This window comes from Salvelinus fontinalis, chromosome 1 (assembly GCF_029448725.1).
Source record: "Salvelinus fontinalis isolate EN_2023a chromosome 1, ASM2944872v1, whole genome shotgun sequence".
NCBI classification, from domain to species: domain Eukaryota; kingdom Metazoa; phylum Chordata; class Actinopteri; order Salmoniformes; family Salmonidae; genus Salvelinus; species Salvelinus fontinalis.
In genome coordinates this window covers 63,620,321-63,647,244 of record NC_074665.1, presented here as the reverse complement: position 1 = coordinate 63,647,244, position 26,924 = coordinate 63,620,321, and the positions used below count along the sequence as shown (strand labels likewise).

General features: G+C 43.0%; 1 protein-coding gene across 1 annotated transcript in view; it reads right to left on the bottom strand.

The window, feature by feature from the left end:
- Window positions 1–1,203: 1,203 nt before the first annotated feature.
- Window positions 1,204–26,924, bottom strand: part of crtac1b (cartilage acidic protein 1b) — a 61,672-nt gene continuing 35,951 nt past the window's right edge. Inside the window, exons 6-15 of the mRNA XM_055929618.1 lie at window positions 14,543–14,677; window positions 14,269–14,414; window positions 9,128–9,264; window positions 5,840–5,922; window positions 5,368–5,468; window positions 5,073–5,241; window positions 4,372–4,517; window positions 3,314–3,356; window positions 2,989–3,132; window positions 1,204–2,650 (exon numbers count right to left, since the gene is read on the bottom strand). Of these exons, the coding sequence (XP_055785593.1) occupies window positions 2,523–2,650; window positions 2,989–3,132; window positions 3,314–3,356; window positions 4,372–4,517; window positions 5,073–5,241; window positions 5,368–5,468; window positions 5,840–5,922; window positions 9,128–9,264; window positions 14,269–14,414; window positions 14,543–14,677 (1,232 nt within the window). The 3' untranslated portion in view covers window positions 1,204–2,522. The remainder of the gene's footprint in view (window positions 2,651–2,988; window positions 3,133–3,313; window positions 3,357–4,371; window positions 4,518–5,072; window positions 5,242–5,367; window positions 5,469–5,839; window positions 5,923–9,127; window positions 9,265–14,268; window positions 14,415–14,542; window positions 14,678–26,924) is intronic.

Below are 26,924 nucleotides of genomic sequence, written 5' to 3'. Positions count from 1 at the left end.
GAAAAGGTGATTGGATGTTTTATGCTGGTCATTGTCTAACTGTGTATGCTGCTGCTTTGGCTAAGTTTCTTCTGTAAAAGATAAGAGAACTTCACCTGAGATGATCCTGAAACCAAATAATCCTCTCATTCCATAGATTATGATCTGTTCATACCATCATTCCATAGAACACAGGACATGGGAATTGTGACAGTATCATTATGGGTCCAGCAGATATCCAGTGAGATTCCGGTTTTGAACATTTTTAAATATCCCTCACTGATTCCCTTTGTTTATTGAAATTCCAGACTGTCTTATCCCATTACATTGTCTCACTAAGAAGAAATATACAATACATTTTTAGGCTATTGTTGGTGTGTTTTATCAACACACTTATCAAGAGAACATCCCTGGTCATCTCTACTGCCTCTGATCTGGCGGACTCACTAAACACAAATGCTTCATTTGTAAATGATGTCTGTTGGAGTGTGCCCCTGGTTATCCATAAATTAAAAAAATATGAAATTGTGCCACCATGGTTTGCTTAATATAAGGAATTTGAAAAGATTCATACTTTTACTTTTGATACTTAAGTATATTTTTGAAATGACATGTACTTTTGATGCTTACGTATATTTAAAACCAAATACTGTTTATTATCTATGCATAGTCATTTTACCCCTACCTACATGTACAAATTACCTCGACTAACATGTATCCCCGCACATTGACTCGGTACCGGTACCCCCTGTACATAGTCTCGTTATTGTTATGTCATCTTATTGTGTTACTTTTTATTTTACTTTAGTTTATTTAGCAAATATTTACTCTATTTCTTGAACGGCATTGCTGGTTAAGGACTTGTAAGTAATAATTTCACGGTAAGGCCTATCTATACCTGTTGTATTCGGCGCATGAGACAAATACAATTTCTCTTGATTTGAACCCGCAATCAGACTGAATCCCAACCTTAGTCACACAATGTGACTGTTTCCTTTTTGTACAGCTTGTGTATTGTCTCTCATGGCTATACATTAAAAGGCTAACATCGGGAACAGAGTGTCAGAACCTAACTTGAGTTTCATCAGTACTAAATATACACATCTCTGATTGACATCTGTGATTCATATTGAAAGTGTGAGTGACAGTACATGCAGGAATCCCAGGTTAGGATTCATCCTATAATGAGATGGATTTTACTTTTTAAATCACATTGCACATGGCTCTTTTATATAATAATGACACTTTTATTTGACATTGGAGACACGATAAGCAATGCAATTAACTTGAAAACAGGTTGAACAACATAATTTATACATCATCATCATCATTTATTTACAGTAAGGAGGCAATGCAACATTTGGTGGAAAGCCTGGTTTGAGGTACCGGGAGCATCATTATACATCAGTGTTCTTCAGTGCTGGTCCTGGGGATCTATATGTTGCGCAGGATTTTGTTCCAGCACAACGTTAACATTTCAGATTCATCTGATCAGCTGAGTTTGAATCAGGTATGTATGTGCTGGGACGGAAGAAAAGTCTTGCGGAACCCTAGAAGCAGGATTGAAGATCACTGTTTGGCATTGAAGGCTTGGGTATGACTGTGTGATATGTCTTTAGATATGTATTTGTTATGTAATATGTTTCCATGAAAAGCATCTATCAAGAATCATCCAATGCTAATGTAAAAAACATGATGAAGATCATCAAATTAAGCAGACATTACCTTTCTTCCATCATGGGAAACCCAAAGCAGGGTCCTCTGTAGCTCAGTCGGTAAAGCATGGCGCTTGTAACACCAGGGTAGTGGGTTTGATTCCTGGGACCACCCATATGTAAAATGTATGCATGCATGACTAAGTCGCTTTGAATAAAAGTGTCTGCTAAATGGCATATATTATGTTCAGTAGGCACGAAATAAACGTTTTGGAACAGAGTGAAATGGGGAGGTATTAATATATGGAAACGTTTTTCTATGGTGTGCCCTTTTGAACATGACCCAGATATGTACCGGTGCATTCTAGAGGGAATAGTGTGCGATATATAGACGCAGACACACTGAAGTCCAGGTCTAGTCCAACTGATGAGGTGGTGTGAAGGACTCTGCAGTTCGTTGTTAACTCCTTAACTCACAGCAGCATGCTCCCAGTGTGTGTGTGTGTGTAATTCTAAAGTTCAGAGGGGGCTGGGAGCTAAGTGTTGACAAACAGAAGTCCATGAAAAGTCCATGAACAAGTGAAGAAAGGAGGAAGAGAAGTCCATGATTTGTTATGTATGAGAGGAGTGAAGAGAATAAGAAATGTTCATGGAGAGCTCGTTTTGAGAGTGAAGAGAGGGAGTGAGTTCTATGATCAGTTTGTTTCAGGACGAGTGAAAAGATGGTAGATGCTTCCATGAGCAGTTAATTTTCCAGAGGAATGAAGATAGAGAAGAGACTTTCATGTTCAGTTTGTTTTCGAGAGTCACTGTACACTCCCCCAGAGAGAGGGATAGAGGGAGGAGAGCGAAGGTTCCAGAGGGAAGTGGAGAGGAAGTGTGTAGCAGCTACAATGGTCCGGTCAGCAGACGGGAGGAGAAGAGAGGCAGCAGAGAGAGAGAAAGAAGCCAGAGAGAGAAGCCGGCCCATCTTCGGACCCCCGAGGAGCGTGTCCCCCCAAAGTAAGCTACCTGAGCTGCAGAGAGGCACAAAGAAGACAGAGAAAGATTAATAACAGCCATAGATTAACTCACAGTGCAAAGCCAGTGCAAACAGTAAGTCATGCAGGTACAGGGATGCAGAGAGGAGAAAAGTAGTTTGGAGAATGTTACGATCACTCGGTGGAAGGACTGTAGCATCGAAAAACCTATTTCGCTTGGGCAGCTATATCTATTGTATATCGTAGCCCATTCTAGCCTGGTCCCAGATCTGTTAGTGCTGTGTAGACACTTTTTATGGTCAAACATAGCATGGCATTTAAAAGAGATGGCAAGACAGCACAAACATATCTAGGACCAGGGTAAGCACACTCACCCACGCAGGCCGATCCATCATCGTTGGGTTCAAAGCCCTGGTTGCACCTCTTATTGGCACGACACTTGTAGCTGCCATAGGTGTTAGTGCATACAGGACGGTCAGTGGGGCACACAGAGGGGAACTGGGTGCACTCATCCTTATCTGGAGGGAGGGAGGAGGGAAAGAATGGGACGTGTAAAGGGGGAAGGGAGGAGAGTGGGAGGAGAGGGAGAGAGAAGGAAGGTAGCGGGAGAAGACGTTTATTGCAGGGAAAGAGATGCAGGATAGCACATTGGCAAACAGGACAGGGATTGTTAAAGACATATAGTGGGGCTCAACCTACCTGTGCACCGGCCATTCTCATTCATAGCAAACCCTTGGCCACACTGTAAGAAAGGGATACACCTTCAATACTGTCTCGTTGAAAACGAGAAACTGTATCATCTTATAACACAAGATCTTATGATAAGTACAGAATACAGTCACTGTATAAAAATTATTAACAACCAGAGAGAGAGAGAGAGAGAGAGAGAGAGAGAGAGAGAGAGAGAGAGAGAGAGAGAGAGAGAGAGAGAGTTTTTTTTTTAGTTTTTATAAAACCTTTATTTTCTACTCAATTGTTAACATAAATAATGACACACTGCCTTTTCAGAAATGAAACAATGAATGTAATTCCTACACAAAATAAATAAAATAAAAATACAAAAGAACATATACATTCAACTTATTTCCTCAACAAAAAATAATTTCCCCTCCTCTACAAAACAAAGCGCTCCTTCATATGCCCACTTCTCCTCAAACAATGGGAGATCTTTTACAGCTGAGAAGAACTCAAAATCCACTTTTATTCTTGCTTTCACTAATCCTTTAAAAACACATCTTATATCCTTCTCATATCCCGTGTCTATTTTATGTTTCCTACTCAAAAAAATTGACATCTTAGCTTGTCCCAAAATAAAATTTAACATTTGACATTTTCTTTTCTGTTGCTTACTATATTGAAACCCCAAAATAAAAACAATGTTATTAAAAATCTCACCTACAGCTCTAAACAATGATTCCAGTATTTCCAATAAAGGTTTTATCCTCTCACACTCCATAAAACAGTGAAAAATGGTTTCTCTTATATTACAAAAAGGACATCCATCTCTAACATCTGAATTAATGTGAGTGAAATTAGTGAGTGAAATGTTTATGGTTAATTGTATTGTTTATTTCACTTTTGTATATTATCTACTTTACTTGCTTTAGCAATGTTAGCATATGTTTCCCATACCAAAAAAGCCCCTTGAATTGAATTGAGAGAGAGGGGGAGGGCAGTGAGAGGGAGAAAGAAACAATGAAAGAGAGAGAGAGAGAGAAAGAGAGAAGGAAAGAGTGAGATAAAAAGACAGTCCTTACCTCTATCTCTATTTCAGGTGTGCCCTCCTCCTCCTCTCTGGGATAGGCGATCTCCAGGACAGAGTTGATCTCACTTGGTTCCAGAGGCCTGGCTATTGACTTCCCATCTGGCCAGTACACCTCAACATTAGTGGCTATGTCTTTACCTGGAGAGACAGGTAAGAGAGACAGGTAACATCACCAAAACATCCTCATAATGTTCCATAACATTGTCAGAATGTTTACATAATGTTCCCGTAAAATCCCCAGAATGTTCCTTTAATGTTTCTATATCATGTCAATACACACACACACACACACACTCACACACACACACACACACTACACTAGTGCTAGTCTGAACCGGCAGAAGTTAACTGTCTTCGCTGAACTATGGGGATGAGGGGCTGGAGAGGGGTTTCTATTCAGGCCTTCCAGCTGCTGCACCTGCACCCGCCTTTCCCTCTCCCTTCCACCTCCTTCCCCCTCACCTCCTCCCCTTTCTCTCTTTCTCTCCATCTCTCCCACAGGCCTCCAATCAGAAGGGTTATTAAGGCAATGCTTTCCACATGGATCTGGCAATGCTTTCCACACACACACTCAGTCTGTGTGCACGCTGCGTGTGTTTGTTTCCTACGTGCATGTGTGTGTGTATGAGCGTACATCTATATGTACCTGCATGTGTGTGTGCATGAGCGTACATCTGTATGTGTCAGACCTACCGAGCCCAAAGTGTGCTACGGGCTCCATCTCACAGAGGTATCCGGAGCCCCCGTCGATGATGCGTGTGTGTGGACCACTTCTCTTGGTGTAGACCACTACTTTAGCCCCCCGGGCATACGCCCCGTACTGGGTACGAGGGATAACACGCAGCCACGAGTTAGTGGAGCCCTGAGAGAAAGAGAAGGGGGGGGCAGATTAAAGGAGATGTGTGTGGGATACAACATCTTGAAGTAGAAAATATGGCGAGAGAACACACAACGAGAACACGCGGTCAGAACACACACACAGTGGTACCTGGTTGACTCTGTAGATAGAGAGAGGCTGTGCAGCACTCTCTCCATGAGATACCAGCAGGTCCAGACGACCGTCTCCATCAAAGTCTGTTACTGCCGCCCCTGATTGACGACAACACATACACACATGCAAACACTTAGAACACACACATCGAACTAACAGCGGACACAGGTCACTGAGAGGACACGAACATACAACACAATAAGAATAATAAGAGTACACACATTGAGAAAAGAGGCTGATAAGGAGCAAGAATCAGAGCTGCCAGAGCTGATTAGTCAAGTTTACAATCTCAAACCACAGACATCTAGCACCATCCCTTGGAGGAAGTAGGAATTACACTATTTTATCGATGTGTGTTACACAGTAGAATTGGTTCATGATAAACAGTTCATCACAGTGTAAGCCTAATAGGTATTTTTACCCCCCCATACACATACACCTGTACACTCCCCTGATCCCCAACCCTCACCTGTTCCTCGTCCTTCTGGCTCGGCTGCCTCCCCCACATTCAGCTCCTCAATCTGGGGGTCCCCATGTTCTCTCCTAGTTACCCTGCCATAGCAACCAGATATCTGTTAAACTCCCCATAATAACCCAGGCCCAGCTACCATCACTCAGGGTGCATTCTGTTGTTCCCCAAGTGGGACTTAAACTCACAACATTCTGCACAGCAACAAATGCCCCTCAAAGCCAACCGCCTTAGTCAAAAAAGCAAGAGACTAGTCCAGGGATCATCAACTTGATTCAGCCTTGGGCCAATTTGTTCTTGCGTGCATAGTTGGGGGGTCGGAACAGAATGCCAAATAATTTGTTGATTGCAAATTGACCACAAGAAGCCCAAACAGGTATAATATTTCAAACCTTGCTTACATTTATATACGATCACTTGTCTATTATGCATGGAAATACGTGGGAACATATTTCCAAAATTAAAATCACTTGGAGCTGATTTCCTGGTATTTTTACATACTTTTATGTCCATCAATAAAAAAATATATACACTGCTCAAAAAAATAAAGGGAACTTAAACACAATGTAACTCCAAGTCAATCACACTTCTGTGAAATCAAACTGTCCACTTAGGAAGCAACACTGATTGACAATAAATTTCACATGCTGTTGTGCAAATGGAATAGACAACAGGTGGAAATTATAGGCAATTAGCAAGACACCCCCAATAAAGGAGTGGTTCTGCAGGTGGTGACCACAGACCACTTCTCAGTTCCTATGCTTCCTGGCTGATGTTTTGGTCACTTTTGAATGCTGGCGGTGCTTTCACTCTAGTGGTAGCATGAGACGGAGTCTACAACCCACACAAGTGGCTCAGGTAGTGCAGCTCATCCAGGATGGCACATCAATGCGAGCTGTGGCAAGAAGGTTTGCTGTGTCTGTCAGCGTAGTGTCCAGAGCATGGAGGCGCTACCAGGAGACAGGGCAGTACATCAGGAAACGTGGAGGAGGCCGTAGGAGGGCGACAACCCAGCAGCAGGACCGCTACCTCCGCCTTTGTGCAAGAAGGAGCAGGAGGAGCACTGCCAGAGCCCTGCAAAATTACCTCCAGCAGGCCACAAAAGTGCATGTGTCTGCTCAAACGGTCAGAAACAGACTCCATGAGGGTGGTATGAGGGCCCGACGTCCACAGGTGGGGGTTGTGCTTACAGCCCAACACCGTGCAGGACTTTTGGCATTTGCCAGAGAACACCAAGATTGGCAAATTCGCCACTGGCGCCCTGTGCTCTTCACAGATGAAAGCAGGTTCACACTGAGCACATGTGACAGATGTGACAGAGTCTGGAGATGCCGTGGAGAACGTTCTGCTGCCTGCAACATCCTCCAGCATGACCGGTTTGGCGGTGGGTCAGTCATGGTGTGGGGTGGCATTTCTTTGTGGGGCCGCACAGCCCTCCATGTGCTCGCCAGAGGTAGCCTGACTGCCATTAGGTACCGAGATGAGATCCTCAGACCCCTTGTGAGACCATATGCTGGTGCGGTTGGCCCTGGGTTTCTCCTAATGCAAGACAATGCTAGACCTCATGTGGCTGGAGTGTGTCAGCAGTTCCTGCAAGAGGAAGGCATTGATGCTATGGACTGGCCCGCCCGTTCCCCAGATCTGAATCCAATTGAGCACATCTGGGACATCATGTCTCACTCCATCCACCAACGCCACGTTGCACCACAGACTGTCCAGGAGTTGGCGGATGCTTTAGTCCAGGTCTGGGAGGAGATCCCTCAGGAGACCATCCGCCACCTCATCAGGAGCATGCCCAGGCGTTGTAGGGAGGTCATACAGGCACGTGGAGGCCACACACACTACTGAGCCTCATTTTGACTTGTTTTAAGGACATTACATCAAAGTTGGATCAGCCTGTAGTGTGGTTTTCCACTTTAATTTTGAGTGTGACTCCAAATCCAGACCTCCATGGGTTGATAAATTCGATTTCCATGAATAATTTTTGTGTGATTTTGTTGTCAGCACATTCAACTATGTAAAGAAAAAAGTATTTAATAAGAATATTTAATTCATTCAGATCTAGGATGTGTTATTTTAGTGTTCCCTTTATTTTTTTGAGCAGTGTATATAATACATAATTTGACTAAAACAATCATTTCAAACCTTGCTTGCATTTGTATACGATCATATGTCTCTCTATTATGGTGGGAATACTTAGGAACATATTTACAAAATGTAAATCACTTGGAGCTGATTTCCTAGTGTTTTTACAGTCTTTAATGTCCCACATTGACATACAGTTTCAAAATATATATATGTTTTTCTCAGAAAACTTTGGGTGGGCAAATAAAACCACACGCAGGCCAAATTCGGCACGCGGGCCGCCAGTTGGAGAACCCTGGACTAGCCTATCACTCTCTGTGAATGACAGTTGCCTTTTAGATCTCAGTGATGTCACTGATTTACTCCAGCCAACACACTTTGGACGAGTTTCAAATCCACTACACATTTGTAATGTTGGATGTTATGAAGCACAGCAGCTATTTTGTCCTGATTATCCTGGCATGGACAAGTTCAATCATTTACACATCCGGTACTAATCACTGTCATTTCCCTCGTAACATCTCATAGTTTGAACAGCGCCTCACTTAACAAAATGTTCCATATTGAGATTGGGTTACAAATGTGTTTTTCTATCAACTTTATTAAACTTCAGAACATTGTCAACTTAGAACATAAGGCAGAGGTTTTCAGCGCACTCAAACCCAGCACAACTTTGATTGATTCAATCAATTAGCTTCAATGAGGACAATGAGGACAATAGTGCAAGCTGGGTATTTCATTGCCAGACAATACATAACTGTTAATTTGGTGGATTGTGTTTCATGATTGAAACTTCAACTCAGGTTTTAATATGGTACAAGTGGAGCCTCGGGCATTGGATGTTGGATCGATCACCATTTCAAACCACAGATATCCTGCATAACTACAAAGGGGACACACACATGAGCACACAAACATACACAAACACACACTCCACCAATAGTCACACGTCTGGGAATATTCAGTCATTATGACTACTTCCTGACTACAGAAATGCTTTAAGTCCAAAATAATAGAGGAATTAGAGATCTGACATTAACAAATGTTAGCTAAGATTTGAGGCTCAAATTTACATGGAAATTAAATTAGTTTAATTGCTTTTTGGAACTGGTGATTCAACTGATATATTGCATGTGTGTGAGTGTGTATGTGTGTGCGTCTCCGTGCATGTGTCTGTGTGTGTGCGCGCGTGTGTGTGTGTACCTGAACAGTCTGTTGGATGACGACCCTCTGTAAGCAATGTTATTAAAGAACACCTCTAGTTCGTTGTCGTTGTCGAAGTCTGCAGCGATGACCGTACGCACCGGAGACGGCATGGAGAACTTCTGAGATGCTATGTCCTGGGAGAGGGAGAAAATATGTTAACACAGACACAGGAACACAGGCACGAACGTATATATGCATGCACGGCACGCGTTTGCATGCAAGCACACACACCTCCACACACAACAGGAACACCAGGAGACCAATGTAACATTATGGGGATACTCAATATGTTCACTCACTCCAGGTAGCTAACATTACACTATGGCGACCTCATGGGGTTTAGGCAATGTTTCGTGTTGATATTACATACACACTGGGGGATATTCCTGTTCATAAAATAGTATTTCTGTAAATGTACCATCTGTCGAGTGGGAAAACTCTCAACCAAACCCAAATAGTGGGTCACTCCGTCCTGTCTGCAAGCATTTTTCATGTTTCTTAAAAGGGTAATACATGTGCAATTGTGGTCAAATGCAATGAAATGTGACTGCTGGACACACTGAGTATGGATAAGCAAAGTGAGTCATGTGTAGTCGGTCTGCTGAGTAAGCTGGTGTAAAGCTGGGCTGTAACAAAAACCTGCACATCCTATCCAGGACCAGGCATAGTGTCAACTGTCAACTGTCAAAGTATTTGGGAGCCTCAAGCCAAAACTATTGTACTGTTCTACAACACTGGGGGGAGGGGAGTCTTGATTTGTTGGTTAGCTGAGTCAGGTGATTTAGTACTGGGCTCGTGGAGTGGAGGCTGTTGTAGCAGCAAAGGGGGGACCAACTCCATATTAATGCCCATGATTTTGGAATGAGATGTTCGACGAGCAGGTGTCCACATTCTTTTGGTCTTGTAGTGTATATGTTCCTCTCCTCTTCCTCCTCTATCTCCTCCCTCTCACCTCTCCTTACAGTGTTTACTCCCTGTGTTAATTATATGGATCATAAAGCCTAAGGGGAGGGCGGAGAGGAGAGGGGATGAGGAAAGCGGGGAGGGAGGGGAGTGACCTTCTACTGTTTAGGTGAAGGAGAGGGGATGGCCAAGTGAGAGCATGAAGGAGGGAGGTGAGGGGAGGAAGAGCGAGGAGAGAGAAAGAGGGAGAGAAGGAAAGGGAACGAGGGACGAGTAGAAAGGGGCAGAAAGTGATCTTCTGTTGTTAAGGTGAATGAGAGGATGGAAAGGCCAAAGAAAAAGGGAGAGGGGAGAGAGAGAGAAGTTGACGAGAGAAGAGAGGAAAGGGAAATTCAAAAAGGGTGAGATAGGGAAGGGGAGATAAAGAGAGGGGCAAAGGAGATGGAGTGAGGTGCTCTATACTGGGAAGAAGTAGCGTGGCTGATGCGGCCCACGTGACTCACAGTGCAGGGAGAGTTGTGACACACTGATCTAGAAAGGAGGCCTTGATTGGTTCTCTCAAATGTTTTTTTTCCTCTGGGGTTGAGACCTCAACTTGTTGGGATTTGAAAATCCAACCGTTGTAATGGAAGGGCTGTGCATAGTATGTGGGTATTTGAGCGAAATAGAAAGAGGAGAGCCAACCAGTAAAAAATACAGCCCCCTTCATTATCGACCCATTGTGGCGACAACATCAATGAGCCATCCGACGACTGAAGCCAGCAGGACTTGGAGAGTTAGTTGTTAGCCAGACTAGGGAAGAGGACCAACTACTTAGTCAAATCTCAGATTTGTTCAAGTCAAATCAACATGATAGTGATTTTCACTGAATCCCTGCTGACATATTTCATATCAAGATGCCCCATTAGCTCACATCATGTCTTCTGAGATTTATGCTTAGTTACGGATGGTGGAGCTGGGAGACATACTGCTAAGATGAGTGTGTGTGCCTGTGTTTTTGCGTGCATGTGTGAGTGTGCAAGTGTGTGTGTGTGTGTGTGTGTGTGGTCGCTGCAGCCATAGAGTTAAAACAGTCCTAATCGGCACTTTCCCCTCTTCCCCCTGTCCATCCACTGTCCAGCCAAGCTGCTGCTTCAGCTCCTTATTCAGCAGATTACTGGAGTGACAAACACCTGTCACGACTTCCGCCGAAGTCGGCTTCTCTCCTTGTTCGGGCGGCATTCGGCGATTGACGCCACTGGCTTTCTAGCCATCGCCGCTCCATTTTTCATATATCCATTTGTTTTGTCTTGTCCCATACACACCTGGTTTTCATTACCTAATCATTCTACATGTATTTAGCCCTCTGTTTCCCATCATGTCTTTGTGTGTAATTGTTTGTTTGGTATTGTGGATTATTGTTGGGCGCTTTACTTTTGTCATGTTCCGTGTTTTTGGCACGTTATTGTTTTTATGTGCTGTGTATTTTGGAACGGAATTAAAGTGCGCCTGTTCACTACACTCTGCTCTCCTGCACCTGACATCTCCTCCCGTACACACCTTTGACAACACCTTAATTACCAATGCCAAAGCTCAACCCAGATACTGTGTGTGTGTGTGTGTGTGTGTGTGTGTGTGTGTGTGTGTGTGTGTGTGTGTGTGTGTGTGTGTGTGTGTGTGTGTGTGTGTGTGTGTGTGTGTGTGTGTGTGTGTGTGTGTGTGTGTGAGTTTTGAGGTTGTGACAGCAACTATGTGAGCAGATTCTGGTATTATAGTCATTATGTCCTGGGATTTCCTATGGTCTTTGTTTGTGGAAGTCTCAGCTTTTCATTTATATATTTTATATAAATATATGTTTTATATGTTGTGCACAAATTTGTTTAAATCCTGGTTAAGGAACGTTTCTCCTTGGCCAAGATAGTCCATCCACCTGACAGGTGTGGCATATTGTAACGAGTGCGCTGAGAGTCGGAAAGCAAATTCAGGGAGTGAGTGTTTTAATAAATAAAAGAAACAATGAACACGAAACAAACAACGCACCGACAAGAAAACAAAGTCAATAACACCTGAGGAAAGAACCAAGGGGAGTGACAGATATAGGGAAGGTAATCAAGGAGGTGATGGAGTCTAGGTGAGTGTCATGAGGCGCAGGTGCGCAAGACAATTGTGACAGGTGTGCGGGATAATCAGCAGCTTGATAACCGAGAGGCCGGAGAGGGAGTATACGTGACAATACCCCCTCTCTGACGCGCAGTTCCAGCCGCAGGACGCCGTCAAAGGGGACGAACCCGGGGATCAGGAGCGGACCGATCACCCCTGCTGATGTGCGAGAACTTGTAACGTCAGCAGAGGCACGAGAACCTGTCGAATCAGCTGGGGCACGAGAACCTGACAGATCAGTCGAGGTAGGGTAGCCTGGCGATCCGCCTGAGGCATGAGAACCTGATGAGCCGGTGGAAGCAGGGGAGCCTGGCGATCCGGTGGAGGCATGAAAGCCCAACTCCCCGGCTGAGGCAGGGGAGTCTGGCGATCCGGCTGAGGCATGAAAGCCAGACGAGACGGCTGAGGCAGGGGAACCTGGCGATCCGGCTGAGGCATGAGAGCCCGACGAGCCAGCTGAGGCAGGGAAGCCTAGCGATCTGGTCGAGGCATGAGCCTGTAGCAGTTCCCGGACCTGGCGTCATTACTCTGACATAAGAAATAAAATAACACTCCCTGATGCTTCCCTTAGGTGAGGTGTTATTCTGTAACAAGTGCGCTGAGAGTCGGCATGTTCAGGGAGTGAGTATTTTAATAAATAAAAGAAACAATGAACACAAACCACAAACAATGCACCGACATGAAAACAGAGACAATGACACCAGAGGAAAGAACCAAGAGGAGTGACAGATATAGGGAAGATAATCAAAGAGGTGATGGAGTCCAGGTAAGTGTCATGAGGCGCAGGTGCGCAAGATGATGGTGACAGGTGTGCGGGCTAATCAGCAGTCTGATGACCTAGAGGCCAGAGAGGGAGTATACGTGACACATATCAAGAAGCTGATTAAACAGCATGATCATTACACAGATGCACTCTGTGCTGGGACAATACACGGCCACTCTAAAATGTGCAGTTTCGTCACAACACAATGCCACAGATGTCTCAAGTTTTGAAAGAGCATGCAATTGGCATGCTGACTTCAGGGGTGACTACCAGAGCTGTTGCCAGGGAATTGAATGTTCATTTCTCTACATAAGCCGCATCCAACATCATTTTAGAGAATTTGGCAGTACGTCCAACCGGCCTCACAACCGCAGACCACATGTAACCACACCAGCCCAGGCACTCCACATCCGGCTTATTCACCTGTGGGATCACCTGAGACCAGCCACCCGGAGAGATGATGAAACTGATGAGTATTTCTGTATGTAATAAAGCCCTTTTGTGGGGAAAAACTCTGATTGGCTGGGCCTGGCTCCCCTGTGGGTGGGCCTATGCCCTCCCAGGCCCACCAATGGCTGCTCACCTGCCCAGTGATGTGAAATCCATAGATTAGGGCCTAATTTATTTATTTCAATTGACTGATTTCCTTATATGAACTGTAACTCAGTAAAATTGTTGCTTGTTGCGTTTTTATTTTTGATCAGTATAAATCATGCCGGTGCGATATTGGGACTCATTGGATTAACAGAAACATCAGCCCAGCCAAGGTTTATGGGGTAAGGCCTCACTGGGACAGCTTAATCCCTGACAACACACACACAAAACACACACACGCATACACTGGAAACAAATTGAATTAGCTATTTTACTTTTAACTACAGTTAGAAGTAATTGGTAAATCATCAGCCGAAAGTATTTAAGACCATAAAAATACATTGATAATAATGGCATTCAGGATCTAAATAGCTGGGCTTTGTTCTAGCAGGAAAGTAGCCATTGATTCTTTTCAGAGGAGACAGAGCAGCAGCAGCAGCAGCAGCAGCGTGCGTGTGTGTGTGTCAGAGGAAGGATCTGCTGTACCCTCTAGAATCATTAAGCACAGTAGCTGAAGGTTAGCTAAGATCAATGTACTGCTCAATAGAAGAAACGGTGGGATGCTAGTTGATTACTGTGCTTGAACCTTTGTTACCGTACCTTGAAGCTGTGTGTGAGCCTACTTTCTGTAACTTGAACCTGTGCTGAAGTTGTGTTTGTACCTGTCTACCAAACCTTGAACATGTGCTTGAACCACAGTACCGTACGTGGAATCTGTGTTTAAACCTGTGTTCCATACCTTGAACCTGTGCTTGCGGTTGTTGCCCAGCTGTAGGTAGAGTCGATGTGGCCCGTTCCAGTTTCCATAGACAATGTCCATCTTTCCGTCTCTGTTGAAGTCAGCCAAAGTCACCCCTCTACCGTGCTGCATGGGGTCTTCCACACCTGGTACACAGAGGAGGGAACTCACATGTTCACTTTTAAAATGAAAAACACCACAGTAATATATGGTGTGGCAATCAAAATACATAGATAAACCTGTTCAATTAGCTGTCTCTCCATCTTCCTCTCACCTGCCTGCTGAGCCATGTCAGTGAAGGTTCCATCTCCATTGTTTACAAACAGGAAGTTAGGTCCGTACTCGTTATCACAAAACACGTCAGACAAGTACTGGCTAACAATGGGACCTACAACCACACCACGGCCACCTGGAGAGAGAGACAGAACACATCTCACAATCTGACTCTCACACCTCGGGAGAGAAAGAGAGGAGAAATTGGTTTTATTGATTTTTAAAAGTAGATAGAACATAATGGACAGTCACAACATAAATACAGCAACAAGTTACATTGATACTATCCTATGCAATAGCTGTTAAACAATATATGACTTCCACATCAAAAGAAAGAGTTGGCGGGCCAGAAGGCTATGGCGTCTACTTGGGTGTTACAAAGAGTAAGCCCTTCGGGGGCTACCCCGAAAATAGCAACAGAGGGATCTGGGGCAATTTCCTTATTGCATATACTGTATATGAGAAAGTCTCAAATATAGAGGACCAGAATGGAACTAGTGCCGGGCATGACCAGTATGTGTGATACAGCGTGGCGGGTGCCTGATGGCATCTAGAGCAGGTTGGGTCCATTTCTGGAAACAATCTGGCAAGTCTACTCCTGCAAAAGTGTAGACGATGAAATACTTGAAACTGTAATAACCCATGTCTAATGCAGATAGAGGATGAGTACATCCTGTCAATTGCAGAATGCCAGGCCATATCGGAAATCAAACTCTTCCTCCCATGAACGCTTTACATGGTCAAGAGTGGGGCATGCAATATTCTGAATATTGTCATATAGCTTAGCAATGTGCGCTGAGAGTTGGGAAGCAAGTTCAGGGAGTGAGTGTTTTAATAAACAAATGGAATAAACACGTAACACAAACAACGCACAGCCATGACCCAGGAACAGAAACAATAACAATAACACCTGGGGAAGGAACCAAAGGGAATGACATATACAGTATAGGGAAGGTAATCATGGAAGTGATGGAGTCCAGGCGAGTCTGATGCAGGTGTGCGTAACGATGGTGACATGTGTGCACCATAACGAGCATGCTGGTGACCTAGAGACCGGAAAGGGAGCACACGTGACACTTCGAAATGTTTCCCTTTACATAGGGATCCAGGTTCAGACATTCATTGAGCCAGCTGGTGGGTGAGAGAGATGGGAATGAGGGGGAAATCTTTCTTGTAAAGTTACGAATCTGCAGGTACCTGAAGAAGTGTGTCTGAGGTATACTGTGCTCTCTAACTAGATGTTCAAAGGAGGTAAATATACGCTCATGGAAAAGGTATTTTACACTCTTCCATCCTTTCTGAAACCATAGCTATGAAGGTGTGAAGAGTGGGTTGGAAATAAAAGGCATGGATGAGATAGCTTGTCTATGTCCAAAGTGGATCCTAAACTGAGACCATATCCTGAGGGAACTTTTCACAGTAGGGTTGTTTGAGTGGTATTGAATGCTCAATGGTAGGGGTGCACAGACTAAGGAGACTGGGGATGATGTTTGAAACGAGTGCTTTTCCATTAGGGACCACACCGGTCCTTCCTCCTCTAAAAATGTAGAGACCCCTGCATGCGTGCCTCAGTATAAAAGTTGCATAATAAGGGGGTCAGCTTAGAAGATGTGGGAGGCCCTGGTGTACAACTGAGCAAGAGGACAAGTACATTAGTGTCTAGTTTGAGAAACAGAGGCCTCACAAGTCCTCAACTGGCAGCATCATTAAATAGTACCTGCAGAACACCAGTCTCAACGTCAACAGTGAAGAGGCGACTCCGGGATGCTGGCCTTCTAGGCAGAGTTCCTCTGTCCAGTGTCTGTGTTCTTTTGCCCATCTTAATCTTTTATTTTTATTGGTCAGTCTGAGATATGGCTTTTTCTTTGAATTTCTGCCTAGAAGGCCAGCATCCCGGAGTTGCCTCTTCACTGTTGATGTTGAGACTGATGTTTTGCGGGTACTAAAAACAGAATGGAAGTACTCTGAAACACCTAAAGTGGTTCTTCAATCTGAATATTGGTGTTTTTAAGAGCACCTCGTGAAACCCATTGTTGGTGTTTCAGTCCATGAAAAAGGCTGCATCCAAACACAAAAAATAATGTTTTGACAGAGTGTGTCTTTCATTCAATCAAATGGTTTTGAAATGTCAATGGTTTATAGTGTAAATATTGATTGATCATTTTCAGACAATATTTTAATCAACATTTTAAAGAATACACTGGGAAGTTAACACTTTTTCTATGTTAGACAATGGCAGTAATTATTAGTGGCATGTACTCACAGATGCCAAGGGAAGCCAGCCTTCAACCAAAAAATTTACCAAGAAAAAAGAAAAAATGATTTGTCTTTCGTCTCCGTGTTTCATAATTTTCCTTCAATTCGCAAGAGCCTGAATGTATCTCACCGGAGAAAGCATGTTATTGCATCCAACTTTTGACATTCATATTGTTATCTTGTTTCTATATTTGCATAGCTTCATTCAGGTATATATGCATTTTGCATATTGCTATTGATGTTTAATAATTGTATATTCATGTTGCAATTTAAGAAATATTAAAGCAGTTAATAACTGAAATACGCATTCATGTACTATCATTATTGCTTGTTATTATTTGCTATTTCTCAGTTTCCATGCAGAAAAACATACATACTACATTTACCACAGGCTGGCCAATCCTAACCAAAGCCAATATAGACAAGGATCACAGACTAATGCCAACTGACCTGTCAACTGCCAATCATATCATCTAACGTAATTGTACTGTGACTCAAGCCATCTGAACAACCTTCCATGTACCATCATCTGAATATAAAGACTCAGTTCAGAGACATTAGCATAATGGATGACTGGTGGATCGCATTGAGCCCTGAGCTGAAGTTTTGTACAAGTTTTGTATTAGTGCTACTTCTAACTTCTAGCAGTCATTGACAGTATTTTATTTCTATTCATGTCAAATACTGTATAATACCATATTTCCCTTGATTTTGAAGAATATGAATATGATAAATAACTTACAGATCTTTGAACTGTCTTACTTTATCAATATAAAAAATGTTAAAGACCTGTTCATGTTTTGTCATTTGATAATTTGCAAAGAAAAAAGATAAAGCATTTGAAGCTTCAAAATCATGTCTTGACAAACGTATTTTCACAAAACAATATTTTCTCATATCCTTTGTTTGAGCATAATACAGTACATTTTACCTTTTGGAATTATCTATGAGGAGTTTATCAGCACACCATATAGGAGCAGGGAAAATACAAAAAGAGGTGGGACACCCATATACAGTATTTGGAAACTCCAGAAGATAGGATCTAATTCTGCACTAGACAGGATTCGAAACATCATAATATTGTTTAGGAGCTTTAGAGAGAGCTTTAGAGAGAAACAAAACCAAAAGACAAGGGATCTAATTATGCATGAAACAGGACTCGAAACACCATAATAGTGTTTTTAACCTTTTCCGGGTTACTTCTCCCAGTCTCTGGCAAGGTGTTTCACAACTTTTGGCTATGTGGTGTTACGACACACCATGTCCTGTTTCAGAACACCTTAGGATGAATGTTTCTGTCAGTGGCGACCCCTCATTCAGGGCAGGGGTTTATAGCCCCACCTGTTTAGCAAAAAAATGTATAAAACCAAAAATAAATGTTGTTGCCTGTTTTGCATGTTATTTTGGCAAACAATGTAAATATATATTTTGTTAATACAATCATGGTCTCTTTTATTGCTTTCTTGAGGAAGGCAGCTCCAAAATGCAGGTGTTTCCGCCAAGCTCAGTGCTTTCTGTGATAGAGGGGCAGCCAGCGGAAAATACAGAGCGTAGGGGTTGGTAATCTTATCTAGTTGCGCTGTGATTGGCTCAATGTTCTGCCACTCATAGGGACACTACATCACAGCAACATCTACAGGGAGAGCTAGAAAGTTCAAGCCCTGGCCTCCCGAGAAGTGCAGTGGTGCTGTGCCACTAGAGATCCTGGTTCGAGTCCAGGCTCTGTTGCAGCCGGCTGCGACCGGGAAACCCATGGGGCGGTGTACAATTGGACTAGCATCGTCCAGGTTAAGGGAAGGTTTGGTCGGCAGGAAGGTTCTTGTTCCATCGCACTCTAGCAACTCCTGTGACTGGTTACGCACATTGCACTCTGACACGGTCGCCAGGTGTACGATGTTTCCTCTGACACATTGGTGCTTCTGGGTTAAGCAGGCATTGTGTCAAGAAGCAGTGCGCTTGCCTGGGTTGTGTTTCGGAGGACGCACGGCTCTCGACCTTCGCCTCTCCTGAGTCTGTATGGGAGTTGCAGCGATGAAACAAGACTGTAACTACCAATTGGATACCATGAAATTGGGGATGAAAGGGGATAAAAGTAAAAAATAAATAAGAAAGTTCAAGCCCCCTTAGGTGCTGCCATAAATGTATATTAGAAGTGTCCATCCAAGAAGGCTCAAGGTCATTGGCCACAAATACAATTCCAGTTGAAGTCGTAAGTTCACGTACACCTTAGCCAAATACATTTAAACTCAGTTTTTCACAATTCCTGACATTTAATAATAGTAAAAATCCCCTGTCTTAGGTCAGTTAGGATCACCACTTTATTTTAGGAATGTGAAATGTCAGAATAATAGTAGAGAGAATTATTTATTTGAGCTTTTATTTCTTTCATCACATTCCCAGTGGGTCAGAAGTTTACATACACTCAATTAGTATTGTCACGCCCTGACCTTAGAGAGCCTTTTTATGTCTCTATTTGGTTTGGTCAAGGTGTGATTTGGGTTGGCATTCTATGTTCTTTATTTCTAGGTTTTGTGTTTCTATGTTTTGGCTGGGTATGGTTCTCAATCAGGGACAGCTGTCTATTGTTGTCTCTGATTGGGGATCATACTTTAGGCAGCCTGTTTTGCCACCTTAGGTTGTGGGATGTTGTTTTTTGTTAGCTCTACGTAGCCTACGAAACGTGACGTTCGTTGTTCTTTTGTTGATTTGTTTGGTGTTCGGATTTAATAAAGAGGCATGAACACGTACCACGCTGCACCTGGGTCTCATCCTTCCGACGAGCGTTACAAGTATTTGGTGCATTGCCTTTCAAATGTTTACTTGGGTCAAACGTTTCGGGAGCCTTCCACAAGCTTCCCACAATAGGTTGGGTGACTTTTGGCCCATTCCTCCTGACAGAGCTGGTGTAACTGAGTCAGATTTGTAGGCCTCCTTGCTCTCACACGCTTTTTCAGTTCTGACCACACATTTTTTATAGGATTGATGTCAGGGCTTTGTGATGGCCACTCCAATACCTTGATTTTGTTGTCCTTAAGCCATTTTGCCACAACTTTGGAAGCAAGCTTGGGGTCATTGTACATTTGGAAGACCCATTTGTGACCAAGCTTTAACTTCCTGACTGTTGTCGTGAGATGTTGCTTCAATATATCCACATAATTTTCCTTTCTCATGAGGCCATCTCCTGCAGCAAAGCACCCCCACAACATGATGCTGCCACCCCCGTGCTTCACGGTTGGGATGGTGTTCTTCGGCTTGCAAGCCTCCCCCATTTTACTCCAAACATAACGATGGTCATTATGGCCAAACAGTTCTATTTTTGTTTCATCAAACCAGAGGACATTTCTCCAAAAAGTACGCTCTTTGTCCCCATGTGGAAACCGTAGTCTGGCTTTTTTATGGCGGTTTTGGAGCAGTGGCTTCTTCCTTGCTGAGCGGCCTTTCAGGTTATGTCAATATGGGACTTGTTTTACTGTGGATATAGATACTGTTGTACCTGTTTCCTCCAGCATCTTCACAAGGTCCTTTGCTGTTGTTCTGGGATTGATTTTCACTTTTGCACCAAAGTACGTTCATCTCTAGGATACAGAACGCGTCTCCTTCCTGAGCGGTATGATAGCTGCGTGGTCCCATGGTGTTTATACTTGTGTACAATTGTTTGTAAATGTGGTACCTTCAGGCGTTTGGAAATTGCTCCCAAGGATGAACCAGACTTGTGGATGTCTTGGCTGATTTCTTTTGATTTTCCCAGGATGTCAAGCAAAGAGGCACTGATACAGTGAATTATAAGTGAAATAATCTTTCTGTAAACAATTGTTGAAAAAATGACTTATGTCATGCACAAAGTAGATGTCCAAACAGACTTGCCAAAACTATAGTTTGTTAACAAGAAATTTGTGGAGTGGTTGAAAAACAAGTTTTAATGACTCCAACCTAAGTGTATGTAAACTTCAACTGTATGTTAAATTCTGTTATATCTACCGTAGCTTTGATTGGACTGATCATTTCAACATCATACTTTCAAAATCTTAGTTAGCAAGCTAGACAAGCGGACAATCTACTTGCAAATCCTTTTCAATCCTTGTCATATGAAGAGAAATTATAGCTAAAACGTATCGGTGCTCATCGGCCATTTGCCATAAACATTACACAACAAGTTGGAAATCGCAAATTCAACAATTACTATTTTGAAATGAATCAGTGGCTAACTGCAAGTGTTGCAAAGGAATCACTGTTTTGCTTACCCTGCTATTCAGTGGGGAGGGTGTGTGGTCCAAGTCTGGTTTTAAGGGTCTCTTTTCCAAGCTTAAAAGGATAAAAATTCACACGCAACACCATGGGCCAGAAAAAGTTGCATAAATTGGCCATGTTGTCATTCCTAGGAACTGGAAAATCTCAGACTTCAGTGAGTTCAAGACAACTGGGAACTCTGAGGAACGACTGAGGAAGAGCTCCGAGCTCCGACCTGAAGGTCACTGACGTCATGATTCAACCTTGTTTTTTTTCAGAGTTCCCAGTTGTCTTGAAAGCACCATAAATCCAGAGAATGACAAGACTTTGATGACAAAGTTTCATGACAAATTTTGCCCACAAGAAGGACCGTGCGCCACCTTCCTGTTCAAGTGAGCACAGCACAATGGTGACTACAAAAATGTCTTGTATGCTGCTGAATAAATTATGTAAAATGCCATGGAGATATGTATACTGTAGCTTAGAAAGTAATACTAAATGTATGCTGTGTAGTAAGCTGTTAGTAGCCCATGTGCCACATCCTAATAACTTGGTCCCTTTAGCCCTCATAACGTAGCCTACTGTTCTGACTTGGTGGTGCACATGTAGCCTATAACCTGTTTTAGAGAAATGTTATCATCGAATATTGTAAGAGCAATAAGAGCTTTCATTGTCTGCTAATATTCCCCCTTTATTTATCCGACGGCTCTGACTTGGTGTACTGGGAGATTACTGTAAAAATGGCCCATGTTCTGAATTCTGTCGTTGTACATTTTAGAAGTGCTGAACAAATAGTTTTGACTACATCCGTCTTATTGACTACGTTCGTCTTAGCTCGCTCATTAATGTCTTAATCAAAATGATGGATTACATCTTATCCGCTCATCGTTCCCTTATGCCATATTTTGTACATCTCAATTGTCAGTAAAAACCACATTTGTTTAAGTGAGTCAGCCATATCAGATATGTTTTTAAAAACGGTAGTGAATGAGGCTGAATTAACTGTGTCGCTGCCAGACAAGGCTCCACTGATAGCCAGGTGTAGTGGTGGTAAGGATTCACTCAATGGTGCTGAAAAGACAGCTCTGCTGTTGGGACAGCTTTATGTAGACCCTAACAGTTTGCGGGCACCGTTTGTCACCGTTATAGTGCAATTCATGTATTGTTTAGTGTTGTGGCTTTGCTGGCATGTAATCCCCCGCCTAAAAAAATTAAGTTTTCCCAACCAAGATTTACATACTAAAATTGCCACTGGTTTCAGTACACCTTAAATCTGTCTCATAACCCCATATACCAGGCCTGGGCAATTAAAGTCCTCAGGGGCCTGATTGGTGTAAACTCCAGCAAAGTTAAGGTTTTGTCTCCCTAACAATGGTGGCAGCTCAGTTGCCACTAGTTTAAGTGTTACAAAACCCTTTTTAACAGTGCATTACAGCAAAATACAATTTGCTCTTAACAACTTTACTATACAGATTAAAGCGCTTACTCGCTCCATAGCAAGCTGCTCTAGCTGCACTGATTGGTGGAGTCATTTAACGTAAAAATGTTTTGACTAAAGTAATAGTGCAAAAAATATGGCTAAGCAATTCACTTTTAATCCTGAATACAAAGTGTTATGTTTGGGGCAAATCCAATACAACACATTACTGAGTAACATTCTCCATATTTTCAAGCATAGTGGTGGCTACATCATGTTATGGGTATGCTTGTAATCGGTAAGGACTGGAGAGTGTTTCAAGATAAAAAATGAATGCAATGGAGCTAAGCACAGGCAAAATCCTAGAGGAAAATGTGGTTCAGTCTTACTTCCAGCAGACACTGGGAAATTAATTCACCTTTCAGCAGGACAATAACCTAAAACACAAGGCCAAACACTGGAGCTGCTTACCAAGAAGACAGTGAATGTTCCTGTTCTTGACTTAAATCTGCTTGAAAATCTATGGCAAGACCTGAAAATGGTTGTCCAGCAATGATCAACAACAAATTTGACAGCGCTCGAAGAATTTTGAATAGAATAATGGGCAAATGTTGTACAATCCAGGTGTGGAAACCTCTTAGAGATTTACCCATAACAATTCACAGCTGTAATCGCTGCCAACTGTGATTCTAAGATGTATTGACTCAGATGGTTCAATATCAAGTGTTTAATTGTCATATATTTTTTTTAAATGTTAGAATTTTTCTTCCACTTTGACATTAGAATATTTTGTGCAGATCGTTGACAAAAAATGACAATTAAATAAATGTTAATCCAACTTTGTGACACAACTAAATGTGGAAAAAGTCAAGGGGTGTGAAAACTTTCTGAAGGCACAAATTTTGGTTACAACCCCTGGGGGATAGCGCGGGACAGGGAGACATCAAAAGAGAACAGAAAGGAGAGACAGTGAGAGAGATGGAGCTAGAGAGTGAGAGTGAGTGAGAGAGGAAAGAAGGCGAGAGCAGGCTCCATCAGAAAAGCGATCAGAGAGATCATTACAGTCTTTCCAGGCCATTTCCCCTGAACGGGGCATAGGGCATTCTGCTGACACAGACCTCACAGAGAGAAAGCACACCAACTGCCAACACATCACAGGGAGCATGACCACATGAACATGCACGCACACGCACACACACACACAAAGATACATGCATGCAAAAACGCACGCTCACACATACAGTACCCACAGATCAGCCAGATCACTCAAGATTGACTTAGAAATGTAACGCCTGTCCATGTCCAGAGGACATTCGGAAATGACTTCACAAAACCGGCCACTAGGGGCAACAGTGAGCACTATTAACATCAAGTAGGCTTGGGTTTTGCTAAGGTGTTGTGGACAGCGGTGGCAGATAGGCGTAATCTCTTGATCCGAAAGTAGTAAATTCAATCCCAATGGTAGACACTCATTTTTTGTAGTTTTTTTAACCTTATCTCAAAACGTAACCCTTATCCATTCAGAATGAATTCCTAAACTTAATGTTTTAACCCTTTTCAAAACCTTAATCCTTAAATTTGAAATGTAGCGTTTGGAGAAACAGAATGATGCGGAGTAGGAGGAGCAACCCATGGTGTAAAAAACAAGTACATTTTTATTTACAATGGATAAAAGCAGAGACACAGAGCTACAAAATGGTATATCATACACTGCATTTGAGGAACAATGGGCAATGTTTTGGAACCTACTGGAGAGGCCTTTGAATGTTTTGGTACGTACTGAAGAGCTCTTTTTGTCCACACCCATTCAGCATCGTTTACACCCTCTTAAGTTTTAGCCCCCACCCATTTTACTCGCCCTAGCAGAGCTGGTTAGGGTGTTTTCATATTATCCAGAGCGTTGGTGACTGTAACTGTCCTGCTGGCAACAATTGAATTACGCTTTTTTGTCGATGTTTACTGACACTGGCCATATTCAACGGGTGTTGAGCATTCATAAATTCATCAGATATTCTGCACTCTGGCACACTCAGACGAGAGTGCCCTGAAATCGGAGTAGATGGCCATATTGAATTTACGAACACACCCGAAATGGTTACTTGCATAGTGGAGTCTTTTGTTAAAACATGTAGCTAGCTAGCTAAACAATGAACCATAATCCCAACTCATGACGTTACTACCCTGCATGAATCTGCAACCAGGTTCAATGTTAGCTAGCTAACATTAGGCTATAACTAGCCAAGAATACACGTAACATTAGCTAGCGAGCCAGCCAGCTAACATTAGCTAGCTAGCTAACAGTACACTTTAACTTGAAATGAAACCACTTTCTGTCAAAATTAGAAACGTGTAATATCTGAAAATGTAGCTAGCTAGACTATCTACCCGTATACATCATGGATGGACGCGTCTCCTGTCGGATGCTATGGCTGCCCTTAGTTTGAAGATGTAATCTGGAGACAGGTGTTTTCTCCATCTCCTTAGCTATCATACTCTAATTCCACTGATTTCAAAACTCGGTCCACAAGAAGGTGGAGACCAAAAGTTATGCAGTTTTACGACGCAATAAAAAAAAATGTAAAGCCGCCTTAGACAGGATTACTTAGCTATACTGACCAGCTCAAATATACAGAAGCGTGCTATATGGCAGACCAATCCAAACTCATCTCTCGGCCTGTCCAGCCCACTCATTATCTCAGTCAATCATAAATAACGGGAAGGTTTCTGACTTTGTGGCTAAACCAACTAGGCTCGTTATTTAACAATTGTATTTACAGATGGAATACAAGTGTGTTATTAAGGCACATAAAAGTGTATATGTTCGAGAAGGCATTTCTGCCAAAAAAACGCATTTCGATTTAAAATAAAATTACATTCAAACGGCTCTGCTGTAAAGTAGAGACCCGCGACATAAGCCTAATTTCCTGAAATGGGTCGAATTTGACATTTGGAGATACTTCTAAATTTGACGTTAGTAAAAACGTGGATAAACGTTAGAATCTGAAGTCAAATTGATAAAACCGTGAGATCTTGTTAACACAGATACAAACACGTGCACACCCTGTACCATACAATTCATTTATTGAAGCCAAAAGCCCTTTTGTATTAATTGCTCAAATCACTTTGCTTTTAATCTTGCACATCCAAAATACTCCCTGTATAATATCTGTCCCCCCTATATCAGGACAACACAGATTGAAGGAAGAAGAGCGAGGGGCCAGGGGGAGTGGGCGAGTCGGGACTCAGTCTTACAATCTGCAGAGTCACCCTGGTATCAGATTTTTATCTGTTGATCGACTATCTCTCTCTATCAGTTCTGACAACACAACTGTCTCCTTTAGGTCATAAAATATGAACTACCCCCCCCCCCCCCAGGACGATGTTACGATAAAAAATACAACCTCACTGTCTGTCCCTCCTCCAGTGTGATTGATGAGCGTAGAATGAAGGCATCTAGATCACTATGAAACCGTGATGGTAGACTGTTAATCTACCCACTCTGAACACTCTGCCCCCTAGTGGTTTGGATGCCTTCCTACAGCAGTGGTCACCATACCTGTGTGCAATCCCAGGACCACAAAACCTGGTTTAGCAATTTAGCTGCTTACCTAGACCAAATCAACCCCTAGCCCCAATTGTGTAGATCTAAGAGGATTGGATAGGTATATCTTGCCTATCAGAGGAATATATGGAGCTACCAATGATATTGCTTACACTTATCCAATCTTCTTAGATCTAGACCTAAGGGGGACAATGAGTACATTTGGGATTCAGGGTTTGTCCGTTCTACTCCCTGTCACACAAACGCACGAACACAGCTCTACTAAGCAGTGAGTAATGTCATTGAGCCAGTCCCGGGTGATGTATGTGCGTGTCGCCCTTCTCTTCTCCTCTCCTACTGTACACTCCCTCACTTCATGACTTTGACTGGAGTAAACAGCTGACAAGGCAGTCTCTGTCTCTCTCTATCTCTCCTCTCTTATATCACATTTATGTCTCGTTTCTTTCTCTTCCTATCCCTCTATCACTCCTCTGTTTTTCTCAAATTGTCTTTCATTCTACTGCTCTCATGAAATCATTTAGAAAACTGCTTACCGGACCAGTGTGTATAGAGCTGTCTTTTTCTGTCTCTCTTCTCTTAATTTGTCCACCCCTTTTCTCTCTCTCTCTCGCCTTTCTCTTCCTGTCTCTTTCCTCTCCCCACCATCTCTCTCTCTCTCTCCCCGTCCCCCTGTATTTCTCCCCTATCTCTCTCTCTCTCTCTCTCTCTCTCCCCGTCCCCCTGTATTTCTCCCCTATCTCTCTCTCTCTCTCTCTCTCTCTCTCCCCGTCCCCCTGTATTTCTCCCCTCTCTCTCTCTCTCTCTCTCTCTCCTCTCCTCTCTCTCTCTCTCTCCTCTCTCTCTCTCTCTCTCTCTCTCTCTCTCTCTCCTCTCTCTCTCTCTCTCTCTCTCTCTCTCTCTCTCTCTCTCTCTCTCTCTCTC